The 17,467-nt window shown below is 41.5% G+C and overlaps 1 protein-coding gene across 1 annotated transcript in view; it reads right to left on the reverse strand.

Annotated features, from left to right (window-relative positions):
* fbn2b (fibrillin 2b) overlaps positions 1 to 17,467 on the reverse strand; it is a 175,173-nt gene that overhangs the window by 115,672 nt on the left and 42,034 nt on the right. The window contains exons 5-7 of the mRNA XM_060941303.1: positions 12,790 to 12,885; positions 12,552 to 12,647; positions 1,194 to 1,391 (exon numbers count right to left, since the gene is read on the reverse strand). Of these exons, the coding sequence (XP_060797286.1) occupies positions 1,194 to 1,391; positions 12,552 to 12,647; positions 12,790 to 12,885 (390 nt within the window). The remainder of the gene's footprint in view (positions 1 to 1,193; positions 1,392 to 12,551; positions 12,648 to 12,789; positions 12,886 to 17,467) is intronic.

Here is a 17,467-nt window from a genome sequence, read left to right on the forward strand (position 1 = left end):
TTCAGCAAAAAGAGAAATCTATGTTGGCAGAATGAGGAATTGAAAATTGACTTAATTAAGAATTCTTAATAAAGATAGCAGTTTTATCATAGTTTGGATTATCATGGGCACATCATTGGCAAAACATAAAATTCTTAATGCAGACTGTTGCCTTGAAATTTCAAGTATTCTCAACTATTCTTTTTTTACAGTGCTGCTTTGGTGGAAAAGGGGCATTAGTGTACCTCAAAGAAGATTATACCAGCTTCAAGACATTACTGTATGCCATGAAGTGTGATAAGTATGACAGGGAGGACATCGGAGACTTCAAAATGGTGGCTGAGGCCACCAGTGCACATCAAATTGGGCTTTATGAAATAATTTGTTACAGCTCTAGATAAGGAGTCTCTCAAAGTCCATATCCTTGACGCTCATCTTGATAAATTCGAGGAGGGCATGGGAGCGCACTCAGAAGAGCAAGGCGAGCACTTCCACCAGGATATACAGTAGTGGACTTTGAACGCCGTTACCAAAGACATTACCGAGATCATGATGGGAGACTACAGTTCGGGTCTGCTTCGTGAAAGTGATTTATCACATAATCTTAAATCTTGAAAAACTTCTCACTTCTAAATCTTTTGTCATCATTTTTGTTTAACTTTAGTATACTATATGTTAATTTTGACTGATATGTTGTTTTTCAGACTTCATGTAAATGAAAAGATGCAAATTCGCACGTTTTCTCAATGAAAATAGATACATTTTGAAATACCAGTGTCCTGGTCACAAAAGTCAAGGTTGAGGGTAAAAATATACCACTATCCATACTTTTCCAGTATAACCAATTAAAAAATAACACTGACTACCCAGAAACAAACAAACAAAAATGTTACATAGTGATTAGCTCCAATACGCCATAGTTATACTTTAAACATTTTACAAAGACACTACATTTATTTTCCATTGTGATAGATACACACTAAACGTACAAAGGATAGACCCTAAAAGCCTCCACATCAGAGAGAAGAAATGTTATAGCTTTTTTTTCTGAGAGTGTATTTATGATATTAGCAGTGAACAAAACTTCCCCCATTAGCCATTGTCATACAGCCCCAGGACTAACATATGATGTAAGCTCAACACACAGTAGATCTAATCTTTGTCCTGTTTGACTTTCATGTATAAATAACCCTCATCAGTGTATGACCTCTGACCTTGGCAGGCGCCACTGCGGATGTTCGGGATGAACCCTCGGCGGCAGGGGTGTGGCTGGGCAGGGCACATCTCGCAAGGATGACCCCAAGCTCGGCCAATGGTGGCGCAGCACAGTGTCTTGGTGCACACAATGCCACTCAGCTGACCCTGGCACATCTGGTTGCTGACCTGTGTGAAGCATGGGCCAGTCCTGTAGTCTGGAAAAGACAAGCGGGAAAAGAGTTTATGTTTTAATTATCAGACATACACTTCCTTTCCTTGTAGGCGGTGCTAGATTTGTGGCTCCAGCAGGAAGCTAAAGAAGCAAATATCACCAGACACCTGACCATCATACCCATATGTGCTTGTTGAACATCTCATTCCAGATTTATTCCCACTTTTCTACATCTCATCTCATCTCATCTCATTATCTCTAGCCACTTTATCCTGTCCTACAGGGTCGCAGGCAAGCTGGAGCCTATCCCAGCTGACTACGGGCAAAAGGCGGAGTACACCCTGGACAAGTCGCCAGGTCATCACAGGGCTGACACATAGACACAGACAACCATTCACACTCACATTCACACCTACGGTCAATTTAGAGTCACCAGTTAACCTAACCTGCATGTCTTTGGACTGTGGGGGAAACCGGAACACCCGGAGGAAACCCATGCGGACACGGGGAGAACATCCAAACTCTGCACAGAAAGACTTTTCTACATAATAACCTCAATTCTTCTGGGAAGGCTTTCCACTAGATTTTGGAAAGTGGCCATGGGGATTCACACATTCAGCCACAACTACATTAGTGAGGTCGGGCGCTAATGTCAAACCAGTAGGCCTAGGGTGCAGTCGATATTCTAGTTCATCCCAAAGGTGTTCACTGGGGTTGAGGTCAGAGCTCTGTGCAGACCACTCAAGTTCTTCCACTCCAATCTTGGCAAACCATAACTATGAATCTTGCTTTGTGCACAGGGGCTCTGTCATGCTGGAACAGTTTTGGGTCTCTTAATTCCAGTGAAGGGAAATTATAATGTTACAGGATATGAAGACATCCTATACAATTGTGTGCTTCCAACATTGTGGCAACAGTTCGAGAAGGCCCACATATGGCTGTGATGGTCAGGTGTCTAAATACTTTTGGGCATATTGTGTGTATCACAACAAGTGGTGCATATAGTGATCACAGAATGTTGTATTTTACCTTCACCAGCTAATCAGACACCTAAACGGAAATACTATATGATCGAGACATGTTAAGGTGCAGGGAAGCAGTTAATGTCCTTTTTTTCAGTGTAACGTATTCTAAGACCCGAGGAAAATGAAGAAATGGACGACAGGCTTGTGACAACTCAAGGTGCGTTTTATTCTTGCTTAGTTCTGCTTTTCAGCGATTTTATCTCACTCTATCCACTCTAAGCACACACACACACACACACACGGCACTGGACTGCTTAGCTTTCTCTCTCTCTCTCTCTCTGGTTACCAGCTTCTCTCTGCAAACACACATAAAGGACACACACAAATAAACTGATGGCAATCCAATACAGGTGAGACTCATCACGTGTTACCTGCCAGTTCAACCTGCCTCCTCTCCGTCCACAGCTGACGCTTGACCACACTCCTGCTGCCACACATATATATTTTAGGTTGATTATATATTAACCGTAGATAAATAGACAAAAATCTGTGCTTTAGAGTAAAGTGCTAATTCAATTTATCCATCTCTTGTGTTTGTAGTTTATACGTAGGTGCTTGTTCTGTTCCGCTGCTGGGGCTCTCACACAACAAATTTAATGACATTTTAATAATGCACCATTACAATGAAACTTTAATGAATAGCTTAATCTTCATTTGAATATGCTGAATGACAGTGTGGTATTACATTTATGGCAAACTACCTTTCCAATATTTTAATTTGATGACAATCTGCAGTACCCAAGGAAAGAGCGTGCAACACTTGCTGATATAAAACCAATCTATTTGTAATCCTACTGTATAATCACCTGTATTTCTCCAAGGTATCCATGTACAATGAACATATGCCATGGCCTGTGCTCTACTAGGAGGTAGGTGAAAGCTTTAAGTTAATGCTACGTTGAAACTATTTTACTTGATGCAACCATTACTTCTGAATCATTTGTAAACTCAGCCCATGTTTACATTAGACCGTATCAGCGGATCATCAGATTAACGTTTTTAAAACGATTAGTGTGCACACAGCAACACCAATACACGATTTGCGTGCACACAGCAACGCCAATACACGGATACGCTCGGCTCCGCAGGCATCCTGCGCTCCAAATCACTCCGCCCTGAACAGCGAGTGCCCTCTGGAGGGTGCGCACTCCGGCCCTGCGCAGCTCACACAGCGCGCGAGTGAAGTGCACAAGCCACGATTCGGGACTGAGCCGCTGTGTGTGTGATCCCAGCACATATCACTTACTACTTGCAAGTGGAAGGATGGCAAGCCTAAAGACAATCATAACTACACAATGGGCAGTATTTGCATCAGTATTTGCAGTATTTTCATACTTTTATACTCTTTAATGAAAGGTGATACAAGGCGGAAGTCCGCGCCGTTTTTCAGCAGTCGCGTCACATGACCAATGCCAGCGAATCAGGAAGGTGGATGTCACAGTGACGTTGTCCAATGAGACGCCAGCTAGAGCTCAGCACAGCGTATCCGCGTATTCTGAATGTTTACACAGCACCGGAGCTGACACGATCTGGATTGAATACGTGGACGCTGGCGGATTCCCGTTTCCCGGCGTTTCCAGGCGGTTTAATGTAAACGGACAGTGCATCCGCGAAGAAAACGAGACAGATACGGTCTAATGTAAACATAGCCTCAGACGTAAAGGCCATTTACCTTCAAACTAGGCTATTATAGAACTTACACTGGCCGATCCAAATGCCCAGTAGCCTTCACCTAAGAGAGCTTATTTTCTTTAAAGCTTGTCATATTAAACACGTTGAATTCAGATCAAAATCATATGAGTTCTGTGATATTTGATTTACTGTCTTCGGCAATCTCAGAATGTTCAAGCCATGTGCTGTATTCTTACGTCAATTAGTAATATGGTTAGATGCAAAAATAAACATTGTAGAATAAACTCATGGATGCAAAGAAAAACTTCTTTTTCACTGAGACCCAAATTTGGTAGAGAAATCAGTAATATAAGAATGATTGATGAATAAACCTACAGGCACATGGGATTTCTCAAAAGGGTATCAGAAGATATATTTTCCAGTGGTCGTGATCATATTTAGAGAAAAGGTTGGAACTTCATGTGTAATGAAAGGGAAATCACTTTCATTCCACAGAGGAAAGAGAAAGTAGGTCAGGGAGAAACCATTAGAAAGAGAAGTGTTATAAGAGAAGAAACCTGCCTAAAACCACTTCCCCTGTCCCTATCCCCCTTCTTGTCCCCTCTCATCTCCTCTCCCCTCTTCCTGTCCTGTCTCGTGTGCTCCCTTGACCTAACAATCCTTCCTGGACGATTTGAGTGCAGGAATGTGAGTCCTCCTCAAGCTGGGGCGACCCGCTGGGTGCATCCTATTCACATCTGGTTACAATTAATAATGCTTGGTTGTGGATATAGAGCAACAAGCTCCAGCCAAGATGCATCCATCCATATCCTACTCCCAATTCATTAGTTCCTCTCTCACTCTACAGTGCAGCTGTCCTACTGGTTATGTCCGCAATCAGTCACGTACAGAGCATAAATTAATATCAAATCAAGAGCAAAGTCTTTGGGCTGGCATGACGGCAACAAAATATGGTTTCTTGTTCAGGTTTAAGGCTCATGGTAATGGTCCAGAACTGAGTGACTAGAATTATTTACAGAAAAGATGACTGGGGAAATTGGATCACATACTTTGGTGTAAAAACCTTTCATAAAGTTTTACACTGGAGGAATCTGGTTAAGAGTATGCAAGCAGGTAAGAGTACGATAAGACCTGCTCTACTCTGCCGCTGATCAATTCCTTTCATCTGCTGGAAAAAGTAAAGCTCCATGATTCAAGGACAAAGTCAAAATTACCACTTGAAACATGCCAGCCAAGTTCAGTGTGGTTCTGTCTGTGTGTGTTTAAGAATAACTGAAGAATAACTCTGTAAAGCATTGCAAGGCCAAACTAAAGACTGAAGCCCAGCAGCTTGTTTTAACAGACCAGACTGCAACACGAAGCAGAGACGTGAAAACCAACCGGCCAAGCTGAAAAGTCGTCTTGGCAATGAATGAATGTATGGACCAAATTCCCAGAAACACCCCAAACCCCAGACAGATTAGCAAAGGGGACCTACACAAGGGTGACGCAGACAACATTCGGAAACAATTTTGACTGATTACAGTTCGAGCAAAGTGATTGATCAAAACCGTTCACCTACACCCCCACCCTATTTGTGCAAACCTTTTCCATTTAGTCACTACACTGATCGTTTGCCAGATGATTCTGGCAGGGAGTCCAAGATTCAGAGAAAGACTTATTGTGAATCACATGACAGAGCTTGAAAGGACAAAAAAAAAAGGTTCGAAGCTCTTGAACTAATGTATGGAATTTACACTGGTAAAGAGGCCAAGATAAGGGTATCAGTGTAATATGTGATCTGATTCTGGGATTTTCAGTTCATTATACCCTAAAGGGTCTTGGCCTACCTTTATCATTTACAATGTTAATGGGCCAAATGTGATAAACTGTCATGAAAGAGGGCAGATAAATGAGAAATTGGCTCAATGCAGGAATGAAGTCTAATCTGGTCTGGAATGCTTTACCCTTGGGGCCCAGTCTAGCTCTGCAATTAATACTGAGGGAGTCTTAACTCCTGCCAAAAAAACATGCTCTCTAGTTTACGACTGAGAAGTTTCTCCAATTTGATGCAATTGCTGCTATTGCTGGCTGGTTCGAAATGTGAAATAAAAGGAGAATGCCTTTATTTACCCACAGTGGGCTACTAATGGATTGTTTGTCAGAATGCTTCATTAGAACCGTTCCTAGGGCCACCCATAATGATTTTTTTTTTTTTTTAGAACAGTAAGAGATTGTTGGCTGGCCATCAAATGAAAGGATGTGTTAGTAAACAAGAAGTAGCAGATGAGTGGTGAAATCCTTTAATATATTACTACTGGCCAATTGTTCCAGAGGTGGGCGGCACATTTGGAATTACATCAGTAGTACAATACCCCTGGAGCAACTTAGGGTTAACTTTCTCAAGGACCACATGTAAAAGGAATTGATCTATCCAGTACTCTGTAAACTACTGTCCTAAAGTGATACAGTCCTGGAATACATGGTTACTGGAATGTTAATGTACACAAAAAAGTCTAGCAGAATTCTAGTGGACTTGGGGACCAGAATGTTAACTCCATATGGGAGAATAATGGATCCATTCACAGAGGCTTGACGAGAGAGGCCCCTCATGAGAAGAAGAGAAATATAAGAGTCTCGATCTTTCCAGTCAGGATTGTAACTTTTCCTGGACGGGTCAGCCTATGGTTTAGCAGCAGTTTGATTTACAGGACATCTAAAAAGGACAGTCAACTGCATCTCCTCCACCAGCACAGCTCCAAATTTTGATGACCAACAGCACCGTTTTCTCCACAAGCTTCTGTTTCAACTTCAGCTCACACTGCTGTATTCCAGTGGTTAGCTGGTCATTATGGATATCTTCAGACTTGGAAAGCCACAAGCTGGCAATTAAGAGTCAGCAGGGGGTCCATGAAATACCTCTCCGTTCCAAGTACCCAACTCCAGCAGTGAGTGATCATGTTTTCCTCAAGGAAATAAGTATTCAACTGCTGAATGAAGAGGCAGCATTCATCAGTAGGGGCCACTGTCAGGAGCAATGCAGAGCAAACATGCATCCGTGAGGAAATTTAATTAACCCAGATCTCATGACATTGTTCTTAACCTTAACTCATTGCACTTTTCTCAAAAAAACAACTGCATATAGTAGAGCCAGCTGATCTCCTGCAGATGGCCAGTCTTTCCCAGCAAATTCCAGCTATTAAGTATGAGGTTTTATGTACATCATAAATACTGAGATGTCACTCACTTAGCTTCTTTCTTGACTTTCTATCATCCATGGCTTCACAATAACCTTACTAAAACTTGTTTGTACGTTAATACAGCTTAATATTTTATAGTCAAATAGTGCTCATTTGTCGAAAGGTCTTAAAAAATGTGTTTGACCCTTGTTTAATATTTACTCAAGGGACATACTAGAGCACGTGGGACTGAATAGAATCCTTCCCTCGCTTTCCATTGCCTCAGAAGTGACATGATCACCATAATCCTGCTAACCCTCAAACGTGTGCTTTCCTCATGCTGTACAGAGGTGGACCACAGCCAAGTTACGAGATCAGGACAGTGGATACATGGGCAAGCCTCCTAAGTCCTTCTAATGAATGGGTTTCACCGTTTTGCAAGTAGCCAACATCAAAAAGAACACCCATTCATGTGAAAGTATCAAGCGAAAGCATCAAGTGAAATCTGAGTTCATCTGAAAGTATCAAGCATGAAGAAACAAATAAAGAAAAATGAAAACCTCAGATGACATTTCACTTTAGAAGCAGTGTGTTGAACGCAAATGTAGCCTGTTATTTAAGCCATATTACCACAGGGCACAAGCTAATGAAAATTCTCAAATCCTCATTAAATAAGCAATGTGTTTTACGAGATTGAGATTTAAATATCCTGACATTTTGTGTAAACACTTCATGTCGGTGCTGATAGATGAGTGTTAACAGCTCCCTCCAGACATGAGGCAAGAGCTAAAAATGAGCTGTGTGGGGTTCAAGATTCAGTCAGGAAGCAAGTGGGTACCTGCAGGGTGCCATAATCAAGAAGAGAAAGCGTCTGAGAGGCTATGGGACATTTGGAATTAGACAGAACATTGGCCAAGCTGGTTGGTGAGTCCAGTGACCACCAATCCCAGACTGTTTGTACTGGCTTGTCCAGGCTTTGCTTTGTGTACACAGCTGGCAACTACATTTTTTGACACCCGCCTCCCAACTGCTTACTCTACTTCTTGTCAAATGCCCAAAAAGAAATGAGCGCTGCTCTCATTCTGGACTCTGCCTTATTTATTTCCAGATGCTCCACCCGCCTCCCCTAAAGTGTGTTCCAAGAAAACAAGCCCATGGTTGCAGAGGCTGCTGGGGGAAGTGGCAGCGCAGAGACAGAGATAGTGATTAGGATAGAGTGGAAGGAGAAAAAGAGTGAGGTGTCAAAGAATGGGTCATGCAATATGTCTTGTGCCACTCAGTACATAAAGGCTGCAAAGCCTACTCTCACAATTCCCTAGGTCTTAAAGGTGACATATTATATGCCTTTTCCACAAGTTGACACAGTTCTCTGATGCCTCTTTTCCACCAAATCAGTTCCAGGGCTGGTTCGGGGCCAGTGCTGGTGCTGGTTCACAACTCGTTCAACTTGCGAGCCAGCTGAGAACCAGTTTGCTTTTCCATAGCTCGCGGTGCTAAGGGAAGCCACGTCATTACGTCGCTGTATACGTCAGTTACATCGTTGTATACGTCATTACGTCGCTGTATACGTCAGTTACGTCGCTACGTTTGCATAAACCTTGGCGCGAATATCGAAGCAAAAACAACACGGAAGAAGCAGCAGCAGCAACAACAATAATAATAATGGATGACTAAGCGTTTGTACAGCTGCGGCTTCTCGTCGCTTAAAAATGGCGATCTTTCGCGGTCTTGTTATTGTTGTTGGTCTTAACAACTCTGCCCCCCCGCTGACGTAAGCGGTTCTTTCCTCTGGCCCAGCAGAGAGTTGGTGCTAGCCTGGAACCGGTTTTTCTGGCCCCAGAGCCAGTTCTTTGTCAGTGGAAACAGAAAACCCGGTTCCAAACTAAGCACTGGCCCCGAACCAGCCCTGGAACTGCTTTGGTGGAAAAGGGGCATGAGGTCTTACTGAAATGTCTGTGACACGCATTGGTCAAAATACCACAAGGATAAAGTGCCACAGCCTCCTTCTCACCCTGTCTAAACAGCCCTGTTCAAAACAGGCCGATTAGCCTCGTTCTTTTAAATGATAATGAGCCACTGCTCCCCTTTCTGCCGGCCAATCAGATAGCACTTTCCTCGTGAATATTCATTCAGAAAGGCAGTTTTCAAGCCATGACTGGAGATACTCAGATGAAGTGGTAGCATAATTCTAATGAGCTCCCCTTGTGACATAGAAAGGGAAGTCAAAGCTAAATAGTTTGTTGAAGCACATGTTTTCTGAACTAGGCAGCCCAAAATAAACTGACTGGGTTGTCTTATTTTAGAGTTTGTGATCTGGTAAACATTCCAGATACCCAAATGTATGGGCATAAGCACTGAAAAAGTTTTTCTATGATATGTCCCCTTTAAGACTGGATTCGACTTTGTCAGAAGTGTTTCTGAAAAGCACCAGGAATTAACAATGTGGAACATTCTTGGTTTTTCAGAGCAGCAGGTGATTCTTGACCGCAAGCTGTCCATTGAGCAGGGGACAGAGTAATGAATAGCAAGGAGTAATAGATGAAAGTGCACAGTTTGTTGTCCCACCAAGTAGCAGCATAGTTCAAGTCAGAATAAGAAGGCGTCATATGATGACAATATGCAATCACACCATAGACTACTTTGTGATTCAAGAGAGGACTGAAAGGTTTGTGGTGAAACAGGAATCTCGATTTATTGACTTAGAATTGAGATCATGATTTTCAGTCATGCTTCTTTGGCTCATTTTTTAAAGGAACACCATGTGTGCTACATTCGTATGTCACTGTCGCAGAGTGTAGTAGCTCCATTTTCCTCATGGACGATAGCCTTTCTGTATTCTCAGTTACTGATTTGCTGCACATTTGTACTACAAATGACAAAATCCTGACCAAAAAATAACTTATTTAGTATAAAACTTCATTCATATTGGAGTGCAGTGTGCCGTCCCAAAACGTTAAAGGGTAATAATCAGCAATATTAGCATCTGGTTAAATAATTAGTTGCAGTGATATTTCTGTTCTTCTGATGGGTAAAAAGCTCATAGAGATAAACACACTCTATGAGTAATGTGCCACTGGGAAGGTTTAAGAGACAGCACAAACAGCCATGACTCACTCAACCCGTTATTTCATACATTAGTCATTGTTTATTTCGTAATTGGGGAGTAACTTGGTATTCAGTACATAATGTTAAACATTTGTTGAGGACAAATTTACTCGGTCTTACTACAAGTGGACATATGGATCAGTTTGGATCATCGCAGTTTTCCAACACTGTTTCTTCCCTTTTTTCTTCTGTAGACTCATCAAGCTTCAGGTGACGTCAAGTGGCACAATGGCAAGCTATTGTTCCCGGCAAATGAGGAGAAATAAGGCTTTGTGTTTTAAGTAATATCTCCACAAATGCTGCACAATTTACGCTGTTCATGAATCAAATACTACTGAGGTGGGGTTTACATTAGACCGTATCAGCGGATCATCAGATTAACGTTTTTAAAACGATTAGTGTGCACACAGCAACACCAATACACGATTTGCGTGCACACAGCAACACCAATACACGGATACGCTCGGCTCCGCAGGCATCCTGCGCTCCAAATCACTCCGCCCTGAACAGCGAGTGCCCTCTGGAGGGTGCGCACTCCGGCCCTGCGCAGCTCACAGAGCGCACGAGTGTAGTGCACAAGCAGTGATTCGGGACTGAGCCGCTGTGTGTGTGATCCCAGCGCATATCACTTACCACTTGCAAGTGGAAGGATGGCAAGCCTAAAGACAATCATAACTACACAATGGGCAGTATTTGCATCAGTATTTGCAGTATTTTCATACTTTTATACTCTTTAATGAAAGGTGATACAAGGCGGAAGTCCGCGCCGTTTTTCAGCAGTCGCGTCACATGACCAACGCCAGCGAATCAGGAAGGTGGATGTCACAGTGACGTTGTCCAATGACGACACCAGCTAGGGCTCAGCACAGCGTATCCGCGTATTCTCAATATTTACACAGCACCGGAGCTGACACGATCTGAATTGAATACGTGGACCCTGGCGGATTCCCGTTTCCCGGCGTTTCCAGGCGGTTTAATGTAAACGGACAGTGCATCCGTGAAGAAAACGAGACAGATACGGTCTAATGTAAACTTGGCCTGAGATACAATTTTTTTGTGCAGCTCTAATTTAAGGTTTTGAATTTTACTCAGACCTTGTATAACACAGAGAAGCCATGGCCTAAAGGTTAAAGAAGCAGCTTTGGGAACAAAAGGTTGTCAGTTTGATTCCCTGGACCAGCAGGCATGGCTGAAGTGCCCTTGAGCAAGGCACCTAACCCCTGGGTGCTGTAGCACAGCTACCCCACTGCTCTGGCATGCTATATATGCTCACGTTCCCAGATGGATTAAATTGCAGAGAAAGAATTTCAGTGCATAAAGGCTTAAAAAAAACCATGGAACACTTATTAAGTTGTTCCAGATTACAATTTAAAACTCAAATAGGCAAGCTCCATAACAGCCATAAAACAGCTTGGATGTGTCAATACCATTTCCTTTGTTTTTTTAAGCTTTGTTTTTTTTTTTGACTTGTACAGTGTTTTAGTGTGAGAAAAGCTCAACTCATAGGATCAGTCCAAGTCTGGAGGCATGTTAGTATTAAAGGTTAACTTCTATTTTTCCATTTTATTCCTCCAAATTGGTCGATGCACTATTAATGGATGGTCATTAATTGTAAGTATGTACAATATGTAATTGTAAGTATGTAATTATGCACAATATGTAGCTAAGCTGCAAGTCAACCAGTTTACACTTCCTTCATACTGTGTTAACAAACTCCAGGAAAGATAACCATTGAAAAATCATGTTTTTGTGTCCTCACTCATTCTCACACAGCTGAAACCCGAGAAATTCTTCAACAAAGCAATGTCTTCCTCCACATGGCAATCGATTCTTCATTCTCAGCCGTATTACCTAATCAACCCAGCATTCAACAATTTAACTTCAGTCTAAATTACCCTCCTCAATCTATGGGCTGTACCACTAGATTCATTTTTCAAACCATTTTTCAGAACTCACTTACAATTAATGGCCATCCATTAACAGTGCATCAACCAATTTGGAGGAATAAAATGGAAAAATAGAAGTTGACCTGACTTGGACTGATACTTTGAGTTGAGCTTTTCTCACGCTAAAACACTGTACAAGTCAACCAGGAAAACAAGGTTTAAAAAAGAAAGGAAACTGCATTGACACATCCAAGTTGGTTTAAGGCTGTTACGTAAGCTCCATCTCTTATGAGCTATTGTGTGTGTTTGAGGAAGGGGAGACCTACAACAGGATGGGAACTGGCTACAGCTAAATCTGGGAGAAAAGAAAAAAAAGTAATCTTTAACATTAGCTTACCTCTCTCACACTGTGGACCAGTAAATCCATAAACACATGCACATCTGTTTGGTCCAATGCAACGCCCGCCATTCTGACACCCATTCTCACAAACAGCTGTAAATGATAAGCCAGTTAGTTTATAGTTAATATGCAAAAAGTACATGAACCCTGAATGATGTACACGAGCCCATGAATAATGAACTTATGTGTGTGTGTGAAGATTTGAGTATTGAATTGAGACAGAAGTGTTACTCACGCTGTCCACAATGAGTCCCTGTATATCCCTTCAGACATACGCAGGAATCTTCATTACAAGCGCCTCCATTCATACACCGGACACTACAGGTCTGAACTGCAAGGAAGGATAACAGATTAATGTGGAGAAATTAGGGAGGGATGTAATCAGTTTTTCCAAATTTTCAATCTAGCTATGCTCACATGCAAATAACCTATTAATAATCCAACTGATAGCTCAAGCAGAATAAAAAAAAAAACATTAATGTTGGAATAAAATAAAGTGACTGAGATTAATCCAATCCAATAGAAGAATAATGGGCATGCCTGCTCTGTACATGTGAATTTGGGTCACACTGCACTCCTTTGCAATAAAATGGTCCCCGAAAGAAAACACAGTTCATATGTTGCAACTTTCAGTAAATTTTAAAATATCTGAGAGGCAGGACCACAGTAATATTCATGAGTTGCATGGGAAAGTTGGCTCGTTGTTTGATAAGCAGTTCAACAAACATTCAGTGAGGATGCAGAACATACACTCAGTAAAAAAAAGAGAAAAAATAATGGACTTTAATAAAATAAACTAGTGCATCTCAAAAAATTAGAATATTGTGAAAAAGTTCAATATTTTCCATCAGTTATTTAAGAAAATGAAAATGTTATATATTATAGACTCATTATACATAAACTAAAATGTTTCAAGCATTTTTCTATTTTAATTTTAATCAGTATGGCATATAGGACAAAAACATAAAAAACCCCATCTCAAAATATTAGAATATTTCATTTCGAGTTTGAGTAAAACAGTATGAACACAGTGTATCTCTCGGTCTAGTTCAGTACACACAACCACAATCATGGGGAAGACTGCTGACTTGACTGTTGTCCAGAAGACGATCACTGATGCCCTCCACAAGGAGGGTAAGCCACAAAAGGTCATTGCTGAAAAGGGTGGCTGGAAAAGGTGCACAAGCAACAGGGATGGCCGCAGTCTTGAGAGGATTGTCAAGAAAAGTTGATTCAAGAACTTGGGAGAGCTTCACAAGGAGTGGACTGAGGCTGGTGTCAGTGTATCAAGACCCATCATGAACAGGCATCTTCAAGAAAGGGGATACAACTTTCGCATTCCTAATATCAAGCTACTCCTGAGCCAGAGACAATGTCAGAAGTGTCTTATCTGGGCTAAGGAGAGAAAGAAATGGACTGTTGCTCAGTGGTCCAAAGTCCTCTTTTCAGATGAAAGTACATTTTGCATTTAATTTGGAAATCACGGTTCTAGAGTCTGGAGGAAGAGTGGAGAGGCACAGAATCCAAGGTGTTTGAAGCCCAGTGTGACGTTTCCACAGTCTGTGATGATTTGGGGTGCCATGTCATCTGCTGGTGTTGGTCCACTGTATTTTATCAAGTCCAAAGTCAACACAGCCATCTACCAGGAGATTTTAGAGCGCTTCATGCTTCCATCTGCTGACGAGCTTTTTGGAGATGCTGATTTCCTTTTCCAGCAGGACTTAGCACCTACCCACAGTGCCAAAACTACTACCAAATGGTTTGCTGACCATGATATTACTGTGTTTGATTGGCCAGCCAACTTGCCTGACCTGAACCCCATACAGAATCTATGGGGTATTGTCAAGAGGAAGATGAGAAACACCCGACCTAAAAATACAGATCCGCTGAAGGCCACTATCCAAGCAGCCTGGGCTTCAATAACACCTCAGCAGTGCCACAGACTGATCACCTCCATGCCACACCGCATTGATACAGTAATTCATGGTAAAGGAGCCCCAACCAAGTATTGAGTGGATAAATGAATATACTTTTCAGAAGTTGGACATTTCTGTATTGTAAATCCTTTTTTTGATTGATCTTAGGGAATATTCTAATAATTTGAGATACTGGATTTCTGATTTTCATGAGCTATAAGCCATAATCATCAAAATTAAAACAAAAAAGGCTTTAAATATTTCACTTTACATGTAATGAATATAGAATATGAAAGTTTACCTTTTTGAATTAAATTATGAAAAAAGGAACTTTTTCATGGTATTCTAATTTTTTGAGATGCACTAGTATATTTCTTGTGCTGTTATTCACAAAAAAATGGCCTATAATGGAGTTAACTTTAAAATATAAGTAAAGGCATTACGAAACTGAGTAACGCATGCATTTTACATTTATGGCATTTGGCAGACACCTTTATCCAGAGCAACTGACATTTGTCTCATTTTATACAGCTGAGCGTTAAGGGACTTACTCAAGGTCCCAGCAGTGGCAGCTTGGCAATGCTGGGATTTAACCTCACAACCTTCCAATCAGGCGTCCAGTATCTTAATCACTGAACTACCACACAAATCGTATGCTATTTTCAACAATCAGAGCATCCTTGTTCCTGAATCTTGAGCTTATTCTCCTTGTTTATTCAATAATCGCAGTTGATTTATGTTCTGCTGATACAGTAATCATATAAACTCAGTAAAAACACAAGCAGTGCAATTAAAAAGCTGGACGAGCTGACGCCATGTTGTTCTGGTAACGTTGACACTAAACATCGTATGTATGTAACATTGGAATGAAGTATATATAATATGCAAATAAACAGAGACTGTGTATAGAATGTCCAGTTTAGGATATGCATAAACAGTTCATTCGGAATCTACAATCACAATGAATTCATTTGGAGTGCTGAAAATCTCTGTATGTAAATGTAGCCATTGTTCCATTAAATGACCCATACAGAAGGTACTGTAGCAATAAGCCTGTATAGCTAAAGGGGAAGTCTACAGCAGACACACAGCTTTATAGCTTTAAGCAGAGACCAGACTCCTCTCTACTTGAATGGACAGAAAACTGAGACCCAAGCTAACAAATCTGTTCATATATAATTTGTGGTTTTTGACTTAAACAATATAAAATGTTTATTTTGGGGGGGATGATCCAGCTACTACACATAATCCATCCATCCATCCATTATCTGTAGCCGCTTATCCTATACAGGGTCGTGGGACTACAGTACGTGCGTATATTTACTACAGAGTGAAGGCAAGGGTTTAAGGACACCCGCCTTCTTTACAGCGAGACTTCAGGATAGACCAAATCCCAAACTGTTTCTTGCTCTCTACTTACATTAACTTCATACATGCTTTGTGCATCCTATTAAATACATAGTCCTATCTAATGCATTGAAGCTTGTTTGCATTTATCTCATCTCATTATCTCTAGCCGCTTTATCCTTCTACAGGGTCGCAGGCAAGCTGGAGCCTATCCCAGCTGACTACGGGCGAAAGGCGGGGTACACCCTGGACAAGTCGCCAGGTCATCACAGGGCTGACACATAGACACAGACAACCATTCACACTCACATTCACACCTACGGTCAATTTAGAGTCACCAGTTAACCTAACCTGCATGTCTTTGGACTGTGGGGGAAACCGGAGCACCCGGAGGAAACCCACGCGGACACGGGGAGAACATGCAAACTCCACACAGAAAGGCCCTCGCCGGCCCCGGGGCTCGAACCCAGGACCTTCTTGCTGTGAGGCGACAGCGCTAACCACTACACCACCGTGCCGCCTGTTTGCATTTATTCAAAATGTTATTTTGCCAAATGTTTTCGAGACAGAATACTATTAGTCATTCTTCTTATGAGAATGTTCTTTTTGTTACATCAATGGTTTGAAGCTTCTCCGATTGTTTAGTGGAAAATGTGACTCGTTGTGAGTAATGTTTATTTTATAAACTCATTTACTCATTCTCTTAACGGGTGCCAATAATTGTGGAATCGACTTTACCATCTTTGAGGGTGGGGAATCCCAGAACTTCCCAGAGGAATACTTTAAAGTGCACTGGCTCCCAGCAGTTGTTTGAAGAACAATTTCGGGTTATTGGCCAATGTGTGTGTTTACACAAAAGAGCGTTCTCAGAGGCATATGGAATTTCTATGAGGAGAAATCATCCTTGTTCTCTGAGTATTGTGAAAATGTCTAAAAAAAAAAATACATCTTCGCTTTATCTATATTCACAAGGAGAGAGTAGGAGATCAGTCACATTCTCCTCACACACTTCACTGCTCACTTTCATAACTTTGGCTGGTGTGTGTGTGTGTGTGTGTGTGTGTGTGTGTGTGTGTGTGTGTGTGTGTGTGTGTGTTTGCACGCATGCATGTTTCTCTTGTGCCCAGTTGAGCAAACAGAAATAAAGATGATCTCAGTAGCTAGACTTGCTAACAGGATGCTATAAACTGGAGTCTTTCATGTGTATAGACATGTTAAAACTCTTTAATAGAATATAATTATTCAGTTATTATAAGAAGTAGTTGTATTTATTGATAGCTAACTCATTGTAATTAACAGTAATAATTTCTTTTCCTTTTGAAAAATAAATCATATTAATTGAAAGCATTAACGGAAATTAAAGGAAAGCAGTAAATTATCATCTAGCATTTCAAAACATACAAATCCACCAGTATTATTTTTGGGGCATTTTCAGGGCCAAAATTTTGGTTCGCCCTGAGTCTCCAGGTTTGTCTTTCCTCCCCATGAAACCTGAACAGCCTCTCTCTCTCTTTCTCCTTAGCCAATGTCTGAAGAGCTTACAGTGTCTCACACGTATCTCACGCACCACTGGCCAGGTTGACAGTTGATTATGAGCCAGAGAATGCACAGCCAGGGTAATTAGTGCATACTTATAGCAAAGATGAAGGC

Source organism: Neoarius graeffei, chromosome 15 (assembly GCF_027579695.1).
Source record: "Neoarius graeffei isolate fNeoGra1 chromosome 15, fNeoGra1.pri, whole genome shotgun sequence".
Lineage (NCBI taxonomy): Eukaryota > Metazoa > Chordata > Actinopteri > Siluriformes > Ariidae > Neoarius > Neoarius graeffei.